At 45.1% G+C, this 23,207-nt stretch overlaps 1 protein-coding gene across 1 annotated transcript in view; it reads right to left on the reverse strand.

Annotated features, from left to right (window-relative positions):
• Nucleotides 1-22,614, reverse strand: part of ADAMTS3 (ADAM metallopeptidase with thrombospondin type 1 motif 3) — a 188,413-nt gene extending 165,799 nt beyond the window's left edge. Inside the window, exons 1-5 of the mRNA XM_061582955.1 lie at nucleotides 22,297-22,614; nucleotides 22,097-22,205; nucleotides 21,833-21,915; nucleotides 15,323-15,350; nucleotides 712-1,118 (exon numbers count right to left, since the gene is read on the reverse strand). Of these exons, the coding sequence (XP_061438939.1) occupies nucleotides 712-1,118; nucleotides 15,323-15,350; nucleotides 21,833-21,915; nucleotides 22,097-22,205; nucleotides 22,297-22,614 (945 nt within the window). The remainder of the gene's footprint in view (nucleotides 1-711; nucleotides 1,119-15,322; nucleotides 15,351-21,832; nucleotides 21,916-22,096; nucleotides 22,206-22,296) is intronic.
• Between the last annotated feature and the right edge of the window lie 593 nt (nucleotides 22,615-23,207).

A 23,207-nucleotide genomic window follows, 5' to 3' on the forward strand; every position in this document is an offset into this window, starting at 1 on the left:
GAACACTCTTCCACCAGAGATTCAACAGGCATCCTTGCTTTTGACTTTCAGGCATCTCTTGAAGACGTTTTTTATGCCAACAGGCCTATGTAGTTATTTAAAATGTCTCTTGGATAGCCAGTCATTTTAATGATTTAATGGCATGAAAAGGAAGCCCAATGGAGGCTGGTCCAGTAGGGCAAGTGGGGCACTGCCCCACCAGCCTCAATCTGCCCTCGCCCACCTTCCAGCTGTCTGCCTTCTTACTCTACAATCAATGAAGGGGTGGCACTACGTGTCTGCTCCCTTTTCCTTAGACTCGGACTCGCACTTGTAGAACTCAGCAGGGAGGAGGGAGGGGACCAAACTGGAATCAGTTGGCTCAGCCTGTCATTGGCTCTGGCTCCTCTTACAGTTTGGGCTGCCTAGAGTCCCCCACACACACCAATTTCAATGGGCACCAGCCACCACTGAGGAAGATATTTGCCCAAGATATTCAACATCAACTGTCATGCTAAACAAACCAAATATCTGAATCAATGCAAGGTTACCTCTTTAGGTGCTCAAATGCAAAAACTAAACGTGGAGGAAACATAAGATTTTTTTTTGTAATTCATTTCCTCCACCCCACCAGCCAGAAATCATTATAAATTGTGGATAAATTTTGCAACTGAAAAAACAACAATTTGACACTATCAGTAACCAAGAGAAAGAGAAAAAAATATATCTTACCAGACCATCACAGTTGCTAATAGCGACTGACGCTCCTGGGATATCCACAAGATCGCCAACATAAGCACAGTTGGTCCACAAGGGTTCCTTTTTCCATATCCTGTCGGTGACAATCCCACTCTGACCCAGGCTAACACCGTCAGTTCCGTTTCCAGGTTCCACAGAGTCTTCATACCACTCCACTGCTGCCCCAGGAGCTATCAGATGAGTATTAGGCCTCAGTCTGAGATGGAATTCCCTTCCAAATGCAGACACATTAAAATACAGCTGTTTGGGACTGGCTGATACATCTCTGATGGATCTTCTTGAATGGCTTGCAGAGACTTTATGGGAGATGTAACTTCCATCCGCTCTTGTGCTGACTGGGGTTGCTAAGACATATTGCTTTAGCTTGTGTTTTGATGGTTCTGTTTATTTAAAAAAGAAAAGAATAAAGAAGAAAACTGAGTGAATGGGCGGAAAAATGGCAAATGCAATTCAATATAAACAAGTGTAAAATTATGCATATTGGAGCAAAAAAATCTTAATTTCACATATATGCTCATGGGGTTTGAACTGGCGGTGACCGACCAGGAGAGAGACCTCGGGGTTGTAGTGGACAGCATAATGTAAATGTCGACCCAGTGTGCGGCAGCTGTGAAAAAGGCAAATTCCATGCTAGCGATAATTAGGAAAGGTATTGAAAATAAAACAGCCAATATCATCATGCCGTTGTATAAATCTATGGTGCGGCCGCATTTGGAATACTGTGTACAGTTCTGGTCGCCTCATCTCAAAAAGGATATTCTAGAGTTGGAAAAGGTTCAGAAGAGGGCAACCAGAATGGATGGAGCAACTCCCTTACGAGGAAAGGTTGCAGCATTTGGGGCTTTTTAGTTTAGAGAAAAGGCGGGTCAGAGGAGATGATAGAAGTGTATAAAATTATGCATGGCATTGAGAAAGTGGATAGAGAAAAGTTCTTCTCCCGCTCTCATAATACTAGAACTCGTGGGCATTCAAAGAAGCTGAATGTTGGAAGATTCAAGACAGACAAAAGGAAGTACTTCTTTACTCAGCGCATAGTTAAACTATGGAATTTGCTCCCACAAGATGCAGTAATGGCCACCAGCTTGGATGGCTTTAAAAGATTGGACAAATTCATGGAGGACAGGGCTATCAATGGCTACTAGCCGTGATGGCTGTGCTGTGCCACCCTAGTCAGAGGCAGCATGCTTCTGAAAACCAGTTGCCAGAAGCCTCAGGAGGGGAGAGTGTTCTTGCACTCGGGTCCTACTTGCGGGCTTCCCCCAGGCACCTGGTTGGCCACTGTGAGAACAGGATGCTGGACTAGATGGGCCACTGGCCTGATCCAGCAGGCTCTTCTTATGTTCTTATGTTCTTAAAAAGCCAACATTTATATAAAGCTCAGAGTCAAATGAAGCAAACACAGTATATCCATCAACATAGCCCAGGTGTAGAGACACTTTGGCCCTCCAGATGTTGCTGAACTACAACTCCCATCAGCCCCACCAAGCATGGCCAATGGCTAGGGATAACAATATAAGAAGAGCAGTCCTGAATCAGACCAAAGGCTTATCTAGTCTAATGTCCTTTTCCCGCAGAGGCCAGCATAAAGATGGAAAGCTCACAAGCAGCACATGAGGGCAATGGCCTGGATTTCTTTCAGCAACTGGTGTTCAGAGGTGTGCTGGCTTTGATCATAAGAATAAAAGAAGAACCCTGCTTGATGAGGCCAAAGGCCCATCTAGACCAGCATTCTGTTGTCACAGAGGTCAACCACATACCTATGGTAGCCCACAAGCAAGGCAACAGCCCTCTTCCCACTTGTGATTCCCTGCAACTCTAACAGTGGAGGTAATAATAACGTAACATAAGGAAATGAGAAGAGGCTGCTGGATCAGGCCAGTGGCCCATCTAGTCCAGCATTGTTCTCACATTGGCCAACCAGATGCCTGTGGGAATCCTGCAAGCAGGACCTAAGCACAAGGACACTCTCTCCTCCTGTGGTTTCCAGAAACTAGTATTTGGAAACATACCAGGTAGAGCGTAGCCATCATGGCTAGTAGTCCATGAAAGTATGCTCTGAGGACAGCTCAATCACTTCCACATAAAATGTTTGGCATTAAATACTGGATATATCAGCCATAATTTGTTCCATGGGAAGACACATAAGCATTTGCACAAAGAAGAGTCCATGTTCTTGGAATTCTGTTTAAAAGCTATGCTTTTCTCGATCAGACCAATGGCCAGTCTAGTTAGTCCAGGAAGGAGTTTTCCACAGTGGCCAATCAGATAGCTCAATGAAGTCTACAAGCACGCCTTGAAGGCAATAGTCCTCTCCTATAGTTTGCAATAGATATAATTCTCTTTTAAAGCCTTCTAAAGCCTGAGAAGTCTCAATGTGTTTTTATTATTACTATTTCTTACATTTAGATTCTACCTTTCTCCCATCATGGAACCCAAGGCAGCATACAGGTGGTCACCCAAACACTCACTGACCAGACCCAAACTCTCTTAAACTTCAGCAAGGCCTTTGGACCATACTGGGCAGGCTAGTGCTACAATTGTGTTATAACGCATGCACACTGCAACAAATGAGCTCTGAAAAAATACACGTGAAGTTTACTCAGAAGACTCACTGGAATGAACGCAATGGGCTAATGACAACATCATGTGAATTCTCCATGAAAGAGGTGTAGCAATTCCAGAGAAAACAGCTCAACCTGAGACAAAAGTTAAGGGTACGGCCAGAAGAAGCTCCCTGGAAGAGCATATCCTTCTTCCAGGTTTAGCTCACCACCACCATATCCCAAATTAAGCACGGCACATCAAATATCGCAAGCCCAATGGGTTGTATTTCATGCTGGTCCTACTCAGAATAGACCCACTGAAGTTAATAGACATTACTAACTTAGGGCCATTAATTTAAATGGGTCTACTCTGAGTAGGATTTAGAGGAATACAACCCAGAGTCTTTCAACTGATGCAGTTCACACAAACAAGAGCAAGTCTGATGGGCCATCACTGAATGCCTAAAAATATACTAGACTAGTAGCATGGAAAGGCACAGTATAAGCCTTTCCTGTAGGGCATCTTTCGGCTGCAGTTCAGAAAGAGCTGTTTAAAAGTCCTGTAGCAATCTTCCCAGATTTCAGCATGTGGGAGCAAGGAAGCACATGTGTTTCTTAAGAGAGAAGAGCCAACTGCCTACAAGCACGAGGGAATAGAGGAGGAGGAGACAGTTGCCTGCAAATCAGCAGAGACCTTTCCGAGATTTGTAAATGTAGAACTGGAAAGCTATTTCTTTTTCTTCCTAAGTATTCAAAGGCAATTAAAATTAAATGTGACGTGCTTAAACACTGAAGACATCCAACCTTCTCAACTGACTTCCTTTATCCTTTTTCCAGAGTCTAGTCTATGGGAATGCAATTCCATCCGTTGTGAGTGGTGGAAAAGGATCTTTTCTCTTCTTTCTCTCCCCCACACCAATTTAAGCACACCCTCCGTAGCTAATTTGGAGCTCTGCTAATAGTTCATCATCATCATCATAGATCAGAGTGGAAATGCTTGCACACAAATCTTTAAACTTGGAACCAGCCATTGATGCCAACAGAAGCCAAACAAGCGCTTCAGAGACCGCAGCATGAAGGATTTTAAATTGTCCTCATTTTGCTTCTCAGACTCCACATTTCTCTTACAATGGTTACATTGTAAGGTTTTGTTTAAGAAAACACATCGTATTCTTATAGGAAATGTTCCAAAACATATAATTAGGCAAAAGAAGGAACAATAAAGCAAAAAAGACAAGACATTAGGTCCGTTGGACCACATAAGTCGATCTCATTTATCTTATTAAAGAAAACTTGAATGTGCAATCTCATTTACTTTATTAGCACTAATGGTAACTTACAGTCAGTTGTCTTTAGCTTTCTTTACAGATTTATTTTAAAGAACTAAACTTAGGACACAATCGAACTCATTTTTCTGCCGGGCCGGGGTGAGTTAGATGCTGTGGAACCCTGACTATGCCGGCAGGCTCCCAGCTGTGCCAGGTTCTGATGGGCTCCAGCAGCAGCAGCCCTCTGCCGTGGCTCAGCCATGGCACCACCAGGATCCCGCCAGTGTCACCAGGTATCCACCGAAGAATGCCCGACCAGTGGAGGGCTGGCAGAAGCCAGCAGAAGCCCCAAAAACATTCCAGCGGCGTGGTGGGGGAGGAACCATGGGGGGACTTACAAAAGATCCTCTTCACATTCAGAGCCTTCCCCTAGGTCCTGATCCCCCCCTAAACTCTGCTGGCCAAAAGGCCAGCGCAGTAAAATAATTATTTCCCATTGTGGCCTATATATATATCTTTATTGTTATGGTCAATGACCAGCATGGCATTGTGGCCTACAGGGGGCACTTACTCCCCAGGAGGCCTGTCCATCGGAGCAGGCGCTTCCCCACTGGCTCATGCATGTCGCTCCTGAGTGGGAGGAGGATCCCACAGTGCTTTCCATTGGCTCCTCCTTTGCCAGCCTTCCCCCCCCCTCCACCAGCTGCCTGGCATTTGGATTGCTCTGTTAGAGTGGAAAAGACAGACATACAGACAGACAGAAAATTGTATTAGACATGATTTGGAAACTAGGACATCTGGACAATTATTCCAGGGGTAGCCAATGTTGTGCCCTCCAAATGTTGTTAGACTCCAACTCCCATCAACCTCAGCCAGCATGGACAATGGTCAGAGATTATGGGAGCTGCAGCCCCTGGGTTATTTAGAAGAGCCTGCTGGATCAGGCCAATGGCCCATCTAGAACAGCATCCCCTTCTTACAGTGGCCACGCAGATGCCTACTGGAAGCCTGCAAGCAGGACTTGAGTGCAATAGCACTCTCCTCACTTGTGATTCCCAGCAATGCCTCTGACAGTGGAGGCAGATGTGCAATGTTTCTAGGGTTGCCAGGTTCAGGGCCTGAGACTGATCCTGTATCTTTAGGAGAAGAAAAAGTCAGCCAAGTGCAGGTGTTCTTACAACACTGTAATGGGAAAAACCACAAGGTGGAATTCTCCCTTCCCCCTGCACAACATTTAAAGATACAGAAGACCTCTTAGCCCAGCCTCCTTGTGGTTTTTCCCATTATAGTGTTGCAAGAACACCTGCACTTGGCTGACTTTCTCTTCTCCTAAAGATACAGGATCAGTCTCAGGCCCTGAACCTGGCAACCCTAAATGCCTCTGACAGTGAAGGCAGAGCATAGCCATCGTAGCTAGTAGTCACTGATAGCCTAATCCTCCATGAACTTGTCTAATCCTCTTTTAAAGCCCTCCAAGTTGGTGGTGGCCACTGCATCTTGTTGGTAGTCTAGAGGGTGACTAGCATGGCGAGGAGGGGCAGAGCTAGCGCTGCCTTCCCTTACATGTTTACTTAACCCTGATGTAGAAAGCCTGAAGAGGGCTGGCACAATCCTATACATGTGTATTCAGAGCTCTGCTGAGACCTGTGGGACTTGCTCCCAGGTAAGAGTGTATAGGATTGAAGTCTAACACTATATATACCAGCAATCCACTGGTTCTGGAAATGCAATATGTAATATTATTGCATAGGACCACCACCAAACAAAAGCTTTTTCCAAGGACTGCATTCATTTTATTTTTAATTGAATTTCCGAAATCTATAACCCCACTGCAAAGCCTAGATTGGTTGGCACGTGGGCAGCCAGCCCATGGCACAGGCCTGCTGACTCTGACATGTCTTTCCCCAGATCCTTTGGATCCCCAGATGATGTCACTGGCACTCTTATTCCATGATCTACGGCAGCATCAGGTCCTGCAATCCAACCCTGCCATGGATTCCAGAGAGGGATCTCCCAGGCACACACACACACCCCAATACAGCCAGTGTGGGCTTCAATAAGCCCACACGCACACTCCACCTACCTCTTCTCTCAGTGTGAATGCCATGTGCATTGCACACTCATGCCTACCATCACCCAAGATGGCGGTTGGGGTTTCCCAAAGGAGCTGATGCCCCCGCTGCCAATGCGGTTGATTGCAGGCATGCACGCTATGTGCACACGTCATTCACACAACATGAGAGGTAGGTGGGGTGTGCAAGAGGGCTTATTGAAGCCCACGGTGCCTGTATTGGGGGGGCTGGGAGCTCCCTCTCTGCAATCCGTGGCAAGGTTAGCTCCACACCACCTGTATGAGAGGGTGTTGGGCTACAGTGCCGCAGGGGTGGGGCAGGCTGATGCCCAAGGGCTCAGTCATGGCTGGCGCTGGCCCTGGAAATCATATCAGTAGCACAACAACCACACCTCAAATCTCTAAAATTAGACCGTCCAGCTATCTCCTTACTAGTTTCAGAATGACAACCTTAAAAAGAGATCCACAAATCATTAAAGCCACATGCCCTTAAAACAGCTTGCTCTTGTTGCCTTCCATGGGCCTGGTAACTCAAGAGTAGGAATGACTTGTCCTACTGAGTTCAGTTGACCTTTGGTAGCGATGCTGCCTAAAACACTGAAAATAGCAAGAGACCTGATGTATATTCTGAAGATCCACCTGTAAAAATACCTTAGCTGAGAGGTCACAGATCCTATAAAAGCCGGAGGTATAACATCAGCGATGAGTGGCTAACTCACAGCCCAATGGCCATATGCAGCTCCCCGTAAGACTTTCTGTGGCCCAGCTCTTTTTGTCTCTTATTTTGATGCACCCCACATTATTTCTTGCTTTGTCCAGATGCCCTCATTTCAATTTCATAGCATTTAGTGTCATTTCAGGGGGACAGTCCTCCAAAACTAGTTCTGCAGCTGCTTCCACGTTACAGACCTTCTGGGACAGCACTTTTGTATTCAGCAATTCTGTTCCTGGTGGCGCTAGCAGATGTGTCTGATACCTCACCTGTGATGGAGAGATCGGCTGATTCCTCCTTTTACATCTTTGACAGTGGCATCTTTGAGGGCCCTTGGGGAAGGGCCATAGCTCAGTGGCAAAGCATCTGTCTGGCACGTGGAACTCCCCAGGTTCAATCCCTGGCCTCTCCAGGTAGGGCTGGGGAAAAAACCCTGCCTGAAAAATCCCTGGAAAGCCATTGCCAGTCTCTGAAAGCAGTAGTGGTCAATGGTCTGACTTGGTATAAAGCAGCTTCCTTTTTTGGGGGGGGGTATGTTAGGTGAAGCTACTTTCTCACTCATGATTAAAATCTTCAGGTTTCAATCCTTGGGAATAAGTCCCATTGAAATAAGCTACTAAATGTAAACATGCTTAGGTCGGGCTATGAGCATATAAACAAAAATCTATTAAATACAATCGGCACAGAAGTGCATTTCCCTCTTCATCGAGAGATGACAATAGCAAGGGACTCCCAAGGGGCCACTTAAAATTCTCCAGTTGATTCAGAACTTAAAAGGGGCTCATTTACCACCCCAGGATGTCTGGTTTCTCCCAGTGCGGAGTCATCAAGCAAGCGTACACAGCCTCCCCTAAAGGCAGCTGGCCAATGTCATTCTCTGAAGTTTGCAAGCCAAGCTCTTGTCAGAAACCCGTCAGTGTTATCAGTATTCTGTCACCTCCCAGCCTGCATGCCAGGCGGAATTCTGGAGCTGAGATTCAAGAGGCCTCAGCCAAAAAGACTTTGCAAATGCAAATGACCGTGCACACTTCCAAGATTTTTTTCTTTCCTAGCCACGACAGCTACACATATTTCTTTTATTATTAGCAAGACAATAAAATTGTTCGCAAGACCATTTTTATTGTTAGCAAGACAATTGTTAGCAAGATGCCATCTGATGTTGTATGAGGATTACCCTTTGCCTTCAATTGCATATGAGCATGAAAAATGCAGCTATATATATATATATATATATATATATATATATATATATATATATATATATATATATATATATATATAATTATGGAGCTGCATCTTTCATGCTCATACACAAATGAAGGCAAAGCCTTCTCTAGGCTGCTCTATTCTCCAAGCTGGATGCTAGCAGTCTATTTTGCCATACAAACGCACACCCCTCCCAGACAGTCAGATGCCATAATAGGTATCATTGGGTGACTATGAGCTCCTTGGATCAACACCCTTTGCCCTATTTGTGTAAATCCATGCATGGGGATGACACAAAATAAATAATAAATCTAGCAGTAATAGCATCCCACATATGGAACATGTGTGGACAGGAATAGGCAAAAGTTACATTAGCAAATCCAAGAGAGGGAGAAATGGACTATGTGTGCTTCCAGAAAAAAAGGGGACAATTTGTATGCAGGGAGTAGCTCTGTTTAGTGGTCACTATGCATTCTCGAGTCCTCATGCAAAGGGGAGGGCAAGTTCATTCCCATCCCCCTGCCACACTACCATTACTTCATTTTTTAAGCAGAAGTGAAACTGACAAAGTTCCCATCAAGAAAGAGGGGAGAATCTTGCCAGTTTCAGCACTGCTTTTGTTGTGGGTTGGACTCAATGGCCTTAAAGACCCCTTCCAACTCTACTATTCTATGATTCAGACAATACTAATACTATAATACCAATAATAGAGAGGCAGCATGGGGGGTATGTGTGGCTCTTGGGTTGGAGAAAGGGGATCACACACAGTCATTAACCATGTTGCCAACCACATCACCACAAGTCAGGCTGTAAAGCTATATGGTCAGTTTTACACACCTGAAACGACTGTGCAGCAATTGTAGTGAAAAGTTAAACGCATGTGATCATTTACCACTTGAAAATAAGGAATGATCCCAGGGAATCCAACACTACTTTGGAATGAATATTGTCTGGGTTCTTAGAATAAGAGAATGAGCCAAATGGTGTCAATACGGTGTGAGTATGTGTGTCTTCCAAATGAAACACAGCCATCTTTCAAATTTCACACGTCTCCAAATTTTGCAGTGCAGTTCTCCAGTCAAGTAATCTGTACAAAAAGGACTATACTGGGGTAGAATGTCCGCAAAAATGCATAACTTGTGAAAATAACATACAAAAATGCATTATTTTAGGGGGAATGACTTTGCAAAAACAAGTATAATAGGCAAAATTGCATACAAACATGTGCACTAAAATTCTGATGAACTTCCTTGAAGGCTTTAAAAAAAATCACAAATGAGTTTGGAGAACTGAACTTAAGGATGGAAAAATGAGAAACAGAGAGAAATCAAAACTGACAGATTTGCCCATGCCTAATTGTAACACAAACCAATCAGGATGCATCCAAGATGAATGCTCATTGTCATATAACCTCCCTGCCAACAAATCAGAATGAATGCTCAGTGAAGACTGACATAGTCTAATCAGGATGAATGCTCAATAAATAAGTCACCTGGGGGAGCCCAGATCTCCTCACGAAGACTATAACCCTTCCCTGGTGTTGCCCCTCTACAAACTGGTTTCCAGTGGTTAGAGATGTAAGAAGGCATTGATTTCCATTCTGACCCATGTTCAGCACATGCAGTGCTGTTTCCATTTCGCTTCCAACAAAAATGACATTATGCATCTTGCTGTCCACTGTGGCATAATTTTACATAATTAGTTACATTATTAATTTCTACAGCCTGCGGATAGGTACTTGGCTGGATTTGTGTAACCACTTGTGTCTTGGACCCTTGTCCCTCATGACTTACAAAATCTGGCAGGGAGGGGACAGCTGGGTGGGCCAGGGAGGAAATTAATTCTTTATTTCAAGAAGTGGTCCCAGACTGCCTGAAGGAGGTGGTAGTATGACCATACCTAAAGAAGCCTTTCCTGGACCTGGAAGATCTTGATGATTTTAGACCAGTAGCAAACGTCCTCTTTCTGGACACGGTTCTTGAGAAGGCAGTTGCCAACTAGATCCAGGTACTCACAGAAGAGACAGATTCTCCTCGCCATTATAGCAGGGAATCCCTTCCAAGTTTGCAGAGAATCCCCCGATAAAACAATAAGGAAAAATGGAAGAACGAACCTTTAAGCAGGAGATTCTGCTCCATACCTCTCCCTGATTCACGGACGGATGTGTCTCAGAATCCTCCACTGACAGCAAGAGGTTTCTCCTCATTACTTTTTCAGGGGATTCTGTGCATGGGATCCTCTGCTAAAATGATGAGGAAAACATCCCTTTAAGCAGGATATTGTGATCCTCAGAATGTGCCACTGAAAGGGAAGGTTGTAGACTTTCTTGCATGAGGAAAAGTGGAGGAGGACGACAGAGGCAGGTGGGTGGGTGGCCCAGGCGAGCAGCAGAGGAACACCAAGGAAAGGCTGGGGCACCTCCTCTTGCTCTCCCACTACTCACTGCTTCCCTCCTCCTTGCTTACAACTGCTGATGCTAAAATGGTGTCGTCAGTGAGCCACTTGCTACCGTCTCCCTCTTCTGCTGCCCTCTGATGCTGCTGCAATGGCATGGCAGCATTCAGAAGGCTGTGGTCATGCTATAGCTGGCAGTTGGCCAATGTTGGCCAATGGCGCTGCAAACTACAGTCTGACGACATCCTTAGGAAAACATATAGCAGGAAGGAAATGTCTCTTGAGACCTTTGGGTAACAAGCGACAAACAAGTCTAATTAATAGGAATAATGGATTGTTTTCAGCGAAGTCCTACTCAGAGTAGACCCTTTGAATTAAGGAACCAACGTTTGCCATGTTTATTTTCAACTCTAAGTAGGGCTAGCATTGTATGCTATATTATTATTATTTCACACCCTTCATTTCAGTGCAAATGGGCAGGGGGAATGGGAAGGCTTCATCAATCTTGTATTGCTTGCAGACCGAAAACAACAACAATGAATACTGATTGCATTCGTTGGATCGATTTCCATTATGGACATGAGACAAATAAGAAAACATCGGCAGTTTCCACTCCTGTTTCCACTGGAATTTTCTGACATCCCTATCAGTCGTATATAACCTCTGCATCTGGTGACACTACTTAGCTGTCATGACTAGCAGCCGAGGAGGGACTTCTCATCTGTGATTTTGTCCAGTGCCCCTTTAAGCCATCTGGCCCACAGGCTGCCAGTTGGCCACCTCTATCCTATAACCACCATGCTGCAGAAAATTGGTACTTTTGGTCTTAAAAGGCCACCTAAAAATACAAGGAGCTGAGCTGTCAAACCGAAGAAGGGTTTAGACTGAAAGGTCAATGAAAAAAAGTGCAAAAAGCTCCAAGGCAGCCTTTTGAAGTGCCGGGAGGTAAACTTTGCCTGCTAGAGGTCCCACCAAACAGGTTTAACCCTCCATATTTAGGGGTCAAAGACACTGAAGATTTAGCTTCCAAGGACTGGCTGGCTTAGCAGCTGTCTTTTCAGGGTTTTGCATTTGGCAAGCACTGAATTAATACGAATTTAAAACCCCATGGAAATTTTAAGGGTTTTTCCTGTTAAAATAGGATGCCTGCTTCACGCATGTAGAAAAACTAAGAAATGGTCACAAGAGCCTCGTTAAAAGCCCACAAGCATTTTGTTAGCTTGTCTGCCCACACACAGCTCTGCAATAGTGTTGACAGCTGGCAGAGCTGGAACTGGGAGCCCCAAGCTCTTATCGCAGCTGCCTTGTGTCATGAGCCACCAGGATAACGTGTCTGAGAATTCCCTTGACACTGAAGGGTCCCAAAGCGCAGGAGTAACTCCGCCTACCCATAATAACACGAGAACATAAGAAGAGCCCTGCTGGATCAGACCAAAATCCCATCTATCCTGGGCTTAGGGATCCCAGCATTCTGTTCCCTGCAGTGGCCAACCAGATCCCCATGGGAAGCCTGCAAACAGAGCCTCGGCACAACGGCTCTCTCCCCACTTGTGATCCCCAGAAACTGGTGTTCAGAGGCATATTATCTCTGACAGTGGAGGCACAACGCGGTCATCATGGCTAGTAACTATTGATAGCCTTATCCTTCATGAATTTCTCTCATCCTCTTTGAAAGCCATCATAGTTGGGTGGCCATCCCTACCTCTTGCAGGAGCTAATTCCATAGCTTAACTATATTCTGTATTCTTTTGCCGTGAATCTTCCAACATTCAGCTTCATTAGATGGCCCAAGATCCTAGCATTATGAGAGAGAGAGAGAGAGAGAGAGAGAGAGAGAGAGAGAGAGAGAGAGAGAGAGAGAGAGATCTACTTTCTTCACGCTGTGCATAATGTTATACACCTCTATCCTGTCGCCTCTTACTCGCCTTTTCTCTCAAATAAAAAGCCACAAATGTGTTCTTCAACAGGAAGATATAACGGGAAGGGCTATAAAGGCTTCCCATTCAAGCCAGAATCTGTGCCTAGGCAAAGACAGGCATTCCTGGCTTTAGGTTTTTCCCCATGCTTGACTCCAGGTCCAGCTTGGACCTGCCTATGGCAGGGGTAGAGAAAAGTTGTCAACCTGAGGACCACATTCCCTTCTGGGCAACTTGCCAAGGGCCGCAGGTCAGCGGTGGGTGGAGCCAGAGGAAAAAGAGGTGGAGCAACAAATATAAAATTTACTTTTGTCCAGTGGGCTTCTGTCTTTGAATTCCCACATCTGTCTCTATCCTCTGTCCAGTCAAGCAAGGAGCGCAATCAGAATTCCAGGCTCCCTTCCAGCCAGGCCAAAATACTCAAGGAAGATGCAAAGCAGAGCTGGTGAGGGGTGGCTTGGGAGGGGGTGTGGCCTGTGGAGAGGACTGAGGGCCAGATAGAGAGGTATGGAGGGCCACATATGCCCCCCAGACTTGAGGTTCCTCATCCCTGCTTTCCTCTGTTGGAAGGAATCCGCCTCTGATTGAAGGACTTCTTCAGCTGGAGGAAGGGAATCTTTGGATTCAACCAAGAGTCTCTTTCTGTCATTGCAGTAACTGGGACTGTTTTTCTATGTGCATGCTGCCGTGCCAAGAGAAGAACTCCCTGAGCATATGCAGATGGCCCTTCCTCTTAACACTAAGCTAGTCCACAGATACTTATTGTTCAGGAGGCGGGATTTCTAGACAGACCTGAGTACCCCATACTCATCTTGTTATAAAATAAGAACTGAAAGCAGGGCTGGATCAGATGAGCCCAGGTGGGATTTCTCGTCTAGAGTGGGGATGGAGGAATCTATAAAATTTGGTTTCTCTCAGTTCCTCATCTTTCCAATCTTAAATTCAGTTCTCTACATTTCCGCAGCCTCACAACAATCCTTATAAAAATTCTCAATGTTTTAGTGCAAATGCCTCCTAATAAACACATTTACGTATGTGGTTTTGACTAACATGCACACTTTTGCAAGCAATGTCCCTAATATAATACTTTTTTATATTTTATTTTCACAAGTATATGCATGTTGGTGCACATTTTCCCTAGTAGATGCACTGTAGTACACATTGGTTGGAGAACATTATTGCAAACTTCCGAGAATGCGAATTTCAAAGGACAGCGATGTTGCGGTTCACATATGTGAATTAGACAGCTTCACATTAAAAGGCAATTCGAATTTCTCCTCCATCCCTAGCCTAGAGCTCTTTTCAGTGTTTAAAGAATAAGGATAATTGTCACTCATCAAGAACCAGAAGCACTTACTCTGTCAAAACTTGGATAATAGCAGATTAGCTAACTGTTTCCTTCAGTACTCATTTGTTTCTGTATTTGTTCTATTTATTACTCACTAGGATGAAACTGAGGTCATCATACTTTGGACACATAATGAGAAGACCTGATTCACTAGAAAAGACAATCGTGCTGGGAAAAACAGAAGGGAGTAGAAAAAGAGGAAGGCCAAAGAGATGGATTGATTCCATAAGGGAAGCCACAGACCTGAACATACAAGATCTGAGCAGGGTGGTTCATGACAGATGCTCTTGGAGGTTGCTGATTCATAGGGTCGCCAAAAGTCGTAATTGACTTGAAGGCACATAACAACAACAACTTACTAGGGGGCTGTGCCACCTGCTCTTTCCGCTCACTGACCTCACTTCCCCTTGCCTCTACTGCCTCCAAGGCACCCACACTTCTCTCCCCAACCTACTTGCTTCATATGTTGCACCACTACCACCCCAGGAAAACTCTGATGCACTGGCATCCTGCTCATCCACCCAGGCTGCCACCACTGCGTAGCCACCACCCCGCATAGCTCGCCCTGTCACTTGCCAAGGCTGCCACCACCACCTTGCCTGCTTGCCAAGGTGGGTGGTGGCAGGTGATGCAAGCAGCATGCGAGGGTCAGAATCATTCATGATGCAGGTTGCAGCGCCACCTGTCTGTGGCACTGTGAATTGCATGAAACTGGATTAGGGGCTTACGTTTTTATTTATTTAGAGATATCTATACACTGCCTCTCATTCAACCATCTGCAGGTGGTGTACAATAATGAAAGACACAATCAAATACAAAATATACAATGTGACTGAAATCAATAGTCAGATCATCTTAAAACCATAATGGCTGGCATTATGAACCAGCAAAACTCAAGGTAAATAAAAAAAAATAAGATCATAGGATGTTGCCTTATGCTGAGTCTACACTGTCTACACTGACTGGCAGCAGCTCTCCAGGGTTCAGACAGAGTTCTCTCCCAGCTGTACCTGGAGATGCCGGGGATTGAACCTGAGACCTTCTGCATGCAAGGCAGATGTTCCACCACTGAGCTATGGTTCTTTGGGTACATGTAACAACAAACAAGACAAACTAATGGTCTTACCGGTTTGAATAACGTCTTCTTTAGCAGCCTGGAAAAATAAATAATAGTTATTTTATTTTATATTATTTAAAATACTGATATAGACCACCTTTCAGCCATAAGGCCCTTAGGGTGGTGTACATATGCAAAGCAAACACTGAAACATTGTTAAGTAAAAGAAAAGATGCACAGAACAAAACAACATAAAGAGCAGACCAATAAAACAAGTGTACTGCAGTGGTTATAGTGTCAGATGAGGACCTGAGAGACCAGGGTTCAAATCCACACTCAGACATGAAGCTCACTGAGTGAAGTTGGGCCAGTTACTGCCTCTGAACCTAACCCTACCTCACTGGATTATTGTGAGAATAAAACAGAGGGAGAGAACTATGTACCCCACCTTGAGCTTCTTGAAGGAAAGGTGGGAGACAGACAGACGGACAGACAGACAGACAGACAGACAGACATAGATAGATAGATAGATAGATAGATAGATAGATAGATAGATAGATAGATAGATAGATAGATAGATAGATAGATAGATAGATAGATAGATAGATAGATAGATAAAACCTCAAAAAGACTACAATCTACCTATCCTTATTTTAAAAAATATAATCAAATGCTGACTGGAAGAGAACTGTTTGGAAGTTCAGCAATGAAGAGGTTAATCTAACTTCCCTAGGAAGGGAGATCCATAATCAGGGGCTGCCACAGAAAAGGTCCTGTCCCAGGCTGGGACAACAACCCAACCTCATTCAATGGTAGGACATACAAGACAGCCTCAGAAGAGGTTGTGAACTGTGGGCGGGCTGACAGGGGAGGAGGAAGCCTTTCAGATATCCTGGCCCCAAGCTGCTTTGGGCTTTAAAGGAGAGAAGGGAAACCTGTGGTCCTCCAGATGCTGCTGGACTCCAACTCCCATCAGTCCCCAGCCACCAAGGCCAGTGGAGTCAGGGATGATAGGAGCTGGAGTCCAACAATGCCTAGAGGCCCAAAGGTTCTCCACCCCTTCTTCACAGGCAAGAAGCAGCACATTGAATTGGATGAGGAAACAAACTGGGGACTGCTGACTGTGCTAATGCTACTTTACTTCTGATGTGAAGGAACGTTGAGTCCCATCTGCACTATACATTTAAAGCAGTGTTATACCAGAGTTACAGTCGTATGGGGTTTAACCATCAATCCTTCTTTCTAGAGAACTCTGGGAATTGTAGCTCTGTGAGGGGAATAGGGGTCTCCTAACAATTCTCAGCACCTTTCACAAGCAACAATTCCCAGGATGCATTGCACCAGAGCCAATGTATGTTTCTGGAATGGTCGCAAAACAAAAGCACCCCGTTTAAGAATGTTGTCTAGTCCAGCATTCTGAGATTCCAACTGTGGCCAACCAAATCTCACCAAACAGGGCAAAACAGTGATGTCCATTGCCTGTTGCTCACCCCTAGCAACTGATGCTCAGAGGTATACTATTTCTGTCCGTGGATGATCCATTCAGCCACACCAGCTCAGAGCAGTTGCTATGTTTATAAAGGACAAATTAGGTAGTTCTGTCCAGCTTGTCCAACACTGTTTGCTGCCTCCTGCCTCCCCCCTCCCAAACACACTGCCCCACATCCAGGAATGGCACTGCCCTTAAGTGAATAAACAGCTGTTCCCCCAATACCCTAATAAGACTCCATAAATAATAAGTTTAACATAAGCAACTTGAGCTAATAAACCCAGTCTTCTGAATGGGCCATTCTATAACGTTGCTCAGCTGCGCCAAAAAAATTAGTGTCTGCTGGCTGAAGAAATACCTCTAAAAGGTACTTAAAGCCACGATTTCTGGGGGATGGGGGGGGACAAGCAAATATGAATCCCGACAGCTTTTCAGTGACATAATGCCAAAGAAACCAAGACAAGTGGAAGCCTTTTTTTCTTCTCCTAAGACTGAGCTCACAGAGAAAGACTGCACACATTAATCTCTCAGCAAACAGATTTTGCAGGTTTGCGGGCTGCTTCAATAAACCTGCAAAACCTATTTGACCAGAAATAATGGCAAAGAGACAGAGAGAAGTGAGCATGCACATGCAACGGGCAATAATGGCTTTATTATCATATCGCCTTCAAATAGAAAATCTATTCCCTCTCATACCTATTGGCATTCATAGCAACCAATGTGCAGCAGATTCCATAAACAAAGTGTCAAGAATGAATGTGGGCCTAAAGAAGTGAACGATGAAGTGCTGTCTGACAACGCAACCTGAGTGGCAGTGCAGGCCTTGGCAAAGAAGGAACCAATGGAAGCCCTAGAAACCAGTTAAGCCCTGGAATTTGCTCCCACAAGAGGCTGTGATGGCTACCAACCTGGATGGCATTAAAAGAGAATCAGAAGCATTCATGGAGGATAAGGCTATCAATGGCTACTAGCCACAATGGCTATGCTCTACCTCCACTGGTGGAGGCAGGATGCCCCTGTACACCAGTTGCTGGAAAACGCAGGAAGGGAGAGTGCTGTAGCATCTGGTTGACCGCTGTGAAAACAGGATGCTGGACTAGATAGGCCACTGGCCTGATACAGCAGTCTCTCCTTATGTTTTAGAACTTAGTTCATACAGAAAGTTGGCACAGTAAGAATCAGGATATTCTGCTCAGATTTGTAAACTGGAAACTAGACGCAGACACTAACAGCTGATTCAGGATTTTCAGCCATTGTTACCTGTGGTGTCCACAGTTTGGTTGTTTGTTTACTTGTTTATTTGATTTTGACCAATGACTGTTGCTGGTCAAACACGCGTGGCAGGTTTCTGAAGTAAAGAACCTGCCACACCTTTGTGCCCAGGAACAAACAAGGCGAGGAAAAACAAAACATGTACTGATTGCTCATCATTTCTTGATAGTAACATTGTATATTAGTAGAACTGAGGTGTGTTTTCTCAGAATACAAAGTCCCACTTCGTTTAATGGGGCTTATTCCCAAGACGGCAGATTTTAAACATTAGGGCTTTCTCTGTGGTGGCCCCTCTCCTTTTCTGGAACTCCTTCCCTTTGGAGCTATGGCTACCTCCTTGCTAATGATTTTTCAGAGTCAGCTGCAAAAAAATTGTTTTCACTCAGGTATTTGGGAGAGAAGGGTAAGCCTAGGCATGGTTATTTTTAAGCTTGAACTGGGCTATTTCGGCAGGAAGGGCAGGATGTAAATTCAATTATTATTATTTACTACTACTACTACTACTACTACTTAATAATAATAATAATAATAATAATAATAATAATAATGTGTGTGTGTTATATGCCTTCAAGTCAATTTCAACTTATGGCAACCCTATGAGTCAACGACCTTCAAGAGCATCTGTCGTGAACCACCCTGTTCAGATCTTGGATGTTCAGGTCTGTGGCTTCCTTTATGGAATCAATCCATCTCTTGTTTGGCCTTCCTCTTTTTCTACTCCCTTCTGTTTTTCCCAGCATTATGGTCTTTTCTAGAGAATTGTGTCTTCTCATGATGTGTCCAAAGTATGATAACCTCAGTTTCATCATTTTAGCTTCTAGTGACAGTTTTGGTTTAATTTGTTCTAACATCCAATTATTTGTCTTTTTCATAGTCCATTGTATCCGCAAAGCTCTCCTCCAACATCACATTTCAAATGAGTTGATTTTTTTCTTATCCGCTTTTTTCACTGTCCTACTTTCACATCCATACATAGAGATCGGGAATACCATGGTCTGAATGATCCTGACTTTAGTGTTCAATGATACATCTTTACATTTGAGGACCTTTTCTAGCTCTCTCACAGCTGCCCTCCCCAGTCCTAGCCTTCTTCTGATTTCTTGACTATTGTCTCCATTTTGGTTAATGACTGTGCCAAGGTATTGTTAATCCTTGACAAGTTCAAGAATACCAACTGTTTTAATGATTGGATGCTGCATTTTAATTCTGTGTAATTTAATGTTTATATTGTGTTTTAGATTTCACTGCCTTGGAATCCTACAGGATGATAAGTACAAATATTAATAATCAATAATAATAAATTAATCTTCCCCCTCCTCATGCAGGATTGCCTTACTCCATATATGCCCACTCAACCACTTCATTCTGCAGAACTGGCACTGTTACAGGTGTCACATAATACTCATTCCACACTTGTAAGAAATCAATCTTTTAGTGTGGGAGCACCTACACTCTGGAACTCCCTGCTTATTGACATCAGGCAGATGCCTTTTCTGTGCCTGCTGAAAACATGTGTGTTTAGGAAAGCCTATCCAGACCTGTAGAAAGTTCACGTGTTTTAATCTCTTTTTTGACATACTGTTGATTTTAATTATTGCCGCCCTGGGCTCCTGCTGGGAGGAACGGTGGAATATAAATCAAATAATAAATAAGTAAGTAAATAAATAAAATTATCATGTGAATTCCTGTTTTAACTCTCTTTTACTGATAATTGTAATGTTTTTATTATTCATTTTTTGTAAACTGCCTAGACCGAGGTTTATTACAATCAAGCTGTACATTAATGTTGTGAAACACATAAATAAATACATAATACATACATACATACATAATCATCGCATGAGGGAGAGCAGGTGGTAGTGCCGAGCTCGGCCCTCTCCAAGACATCCCATTCCTTTCTTTTCCAAAGGGATGATGCCAGAATCTAAATTGCACTGGGAACCTCCACAAATAGCTCCCACTTTCAAAACTCTGCCTTCCAACTTGTGGAGGGCTGAAAAAAACAGGAAAATGGGGCACCAGAGGGGGTGGGTTTGGGCAATGCGCCCCTACTCTCCCTCATGCAATGACGATCACACAAGCAAACAAAAAACATTTGAAGAGGGTTTAAGATAGCTGCGCACTACTCCCATTGAAATCAGTCGATGTGAAAAGCGTGTCCTGCCTTAAACTGAGCCCCAATGATTTCAATGGGAGTATCCGAGTAGTCAGGACCCCACAGCTTTTACCCTTTTTCTTGACTGAGATTTTTCTTTTTTCTTTTCACCGCTCAATGAAAGAAGGGGAAATGGAGAGTGAGGTTGCAAAGTTTCATTCATGCTTCCCAACCACAAGGAAAAGGAATGCAGTGAAAGCGTTCCAGAACGTTTTGCAATGGAACCCCATTCATGGTCCTTCCTGCACTGTCACATCTTGAAGTAAGGATGTCTCCCAGCATCTAGTGGCCGCTCCGGTAAATCAAGGACAGGAACATCCCCTAAGAGAAACCTTGGTGACTCCTCTGGAAGATTTCCCTCCTAGTGCAAACAAAATCCCTTGCCAGCTTGCGGTGGGGGGAGAGGATCTGGTAGCTCAGGTTTATGTACCTATGTAGAGGTGTGATGAGACACCACAAGAAATTATTTTTATTTGTGCAAACACTGGGTTGGCTCCTGACTTTAGCCATCCTTAGAATACTTAAGTCCCATTGGGTAGTACTCAATACTCAGAGTAGACCCACTGAAGTTGATAGGCATGAGGAACTTAGGTCCGTTAACTTCAAAGGGTCTGCTCAGAGTAGGATGTAGTTGAATACAACCCATAAATTTCAATAAGCATACTCCAAGTCGGGATCCAACCCAGATGCCTGCACAAATAAAAATGAACAATTTCTTACAGTCCCGTAACGCAAGTACCATGGATTTCCCTGGGACTACGCTAACAAACAGTGCAACCCTAACCATGTCTACTCAGAAGTAAGCCCCGTTGAATTAAATGGGGATTGCTCTCAGGTAAGTGGGGTTAGGATCCCAGCCCAAGTCAGGTCCCAACCCATTGACTAGCTGCTCTTTAGACTTGGCCTATACCCACTTCGCTGATCCCAAGGGTGGCATCCAATGGGGAGTTCTCTTGTGCAAGCCCCAAAGAAGCAAGAGGGGCTCCTGAAAGAGAACTGGGCCCAGAACAAACACTTTCACAGCCAGGGATGTACAAGAGCCACTGCATCGTCACCCACTGACTCAGATCCCTGGGCTGGAGAGCTGGAGTTAATCTGCACACCAGCCCCTTCACCTTTGGCTGTCACAGATTTGCTGAGAATCCTGCAATTTAATGCTCACACAAGCCAATGCATTACACACACACACACACACACACACAGAGAGAGAGAGAGAGAGAGAGAGAGATGTTAGCAAACAGAAAAGTTGGAATCAAAGTTCCTCTCTTTCATTACAAATTAAAACCGTAAGGCAGTTCTGAGCTGCTTTGCCAGGCAAGCACTACTGTCATGCAAGGTCTCTCATCCCACAATCAAAGCCATTTTCTGAAGAGTGCAGGAAAGTGGATTTATAAAAAGCTACCAGGAAGATCAAAGTTTGGAAGGGGGCAGCAATGGCTTCCCATCACCTCCCATACTGCAAGAAAAGTATTATTATTATTATTATTATTATTATTATTATTATTATTATTATTATTGTTGTTATTGTTATTGTTATTGTTATTATTTATAATGATGACGCTGATGTTGATAGTAGTAGCAGTAATCGATGGAAGAGGAAATAGATATTTCGGGAAGGGACGTGTGTTGTTAAGTGAGTTTCTTTGGGTATTCCTGGACTTACTTGTTCATCAGCGGAAGTCTTCAGCTGCACCAGAGCGGCTGCTATTAAGCACCATGAGAGGAGAATCATCCCGAAATGAGTTTCTTGAAAGAAAAAGAAGGGATGGAGGGCGCCTACACGCACATACAAAAAATAAATAATAATAATAATAATAATAATAATAATAATAATAATAATAATGCAAAATTGCACTTCAGAATGGCAAAATAAAAGGGAATTTTTTTTATTTCTTTTTTAAAAAAGAAGGAGCTGGAGGGCGAGTGCCCTGATCGTCCCTCTGGCGCTTCGCACAGCCCGCCGCAAGCGCGCTCCGGTCCCGGTGAGCACCCTCCGCTCCTTTGCAAGGCAGCTCCTCGGGGCTGGCGAGGCAGAGCTGAGGCAAGGGGCGGAGAAAGCCGAGGCGGGAGGAGGAGGAAGCACACGAGGCAGCCCTCAGGGAAGACCCCCTCCCTCGCTCGCCTCGCCTCGCCTCGCCCGGGCGAGGGGCTCTTGCGTGGCGCGCAGGAAAGGGCGAAAGCGCACCGCCGCCGGCCCTGCCGCCAGGTCCTCTCATCGTAACCTGTCCGGCTCGCTAATAAAGGCGGCGGCGGCCGACCCCCTCTGCTATGCTCCACCTCTCCGGCCAGCGACGTCAAGGGCCCCCCCTCCGAGGCGCTGGCCAAGCGGGAAGCGCGGTTGCCTCTTCTCCCGCACGCCGGCGCAGCGTGGCTCCGGGGCGCCCGGCTGAGCAGCGCCGAGCAGACGCTGGAGAGAGGGCGCGCGGCCCGCCACGTGCCCGACATCGCGTGGGTGGCCTGGGATGGGAGTCGAGCCCACGCGATGGGATGGGAGTCGATTGCAGTCCCAGGCCGTGGCGGAGTGGAGGCGGGTGGGAGGGCCGGAGGAAGCTGCTTTAGACCAAGTCGGAGCTTTGCTCCCTCTGGTTCAGTACTGCCGACATCACCTGTGTAGTGGCAAATCCTTAAGTGCAGGGTCCCTTCATGACAGCCATGCCAGCTTCCCTCGTCTGCTTCCCCTCATCTGCCTCGCTCTCCCTGTTGTCTGGCGACATCCCTGGGAACCAATCAGCATGGAAGCGGGGCCTGTGAGTGAACTGCTGAGAAGAGTCTTCTCAGTGGCTGACTCCTCGCCTTTCACTCTGATTGGCTCCAATCAGCAGGAAAGGGCAAGGACTCTTCTCAGTGGCTAACGTGCCACATCCCTTTTCATGCTGATTGGCTCATACATATGGGACCTGGCTGGGAAGATTAGACAAATTCATGGAGAACAGGGCTATCAATGGCTACTAGCCATGATGGCTGTGCTCTGCCACCCTAGTCAGAGGCAGCATGCTTCTGAAAACCAGTTGCCGGAAGCCTCAGGAGGTAAGAGTGTT

Source organism: Rhineura floridana, chromosome 9 (assembly GCF_030035675.1).
Source record: "Rhineura floridana isolate rRhiFlo1 chromosome 9, rRhiFlo1.hap2, whole genome shotgun sequence".
Lineage (NCBI taxonomy): Eukaryota > Metazoa > Chordata > Lepidosauria > Squamata > Rhineuridae > Rhineura > Rhineura floridana.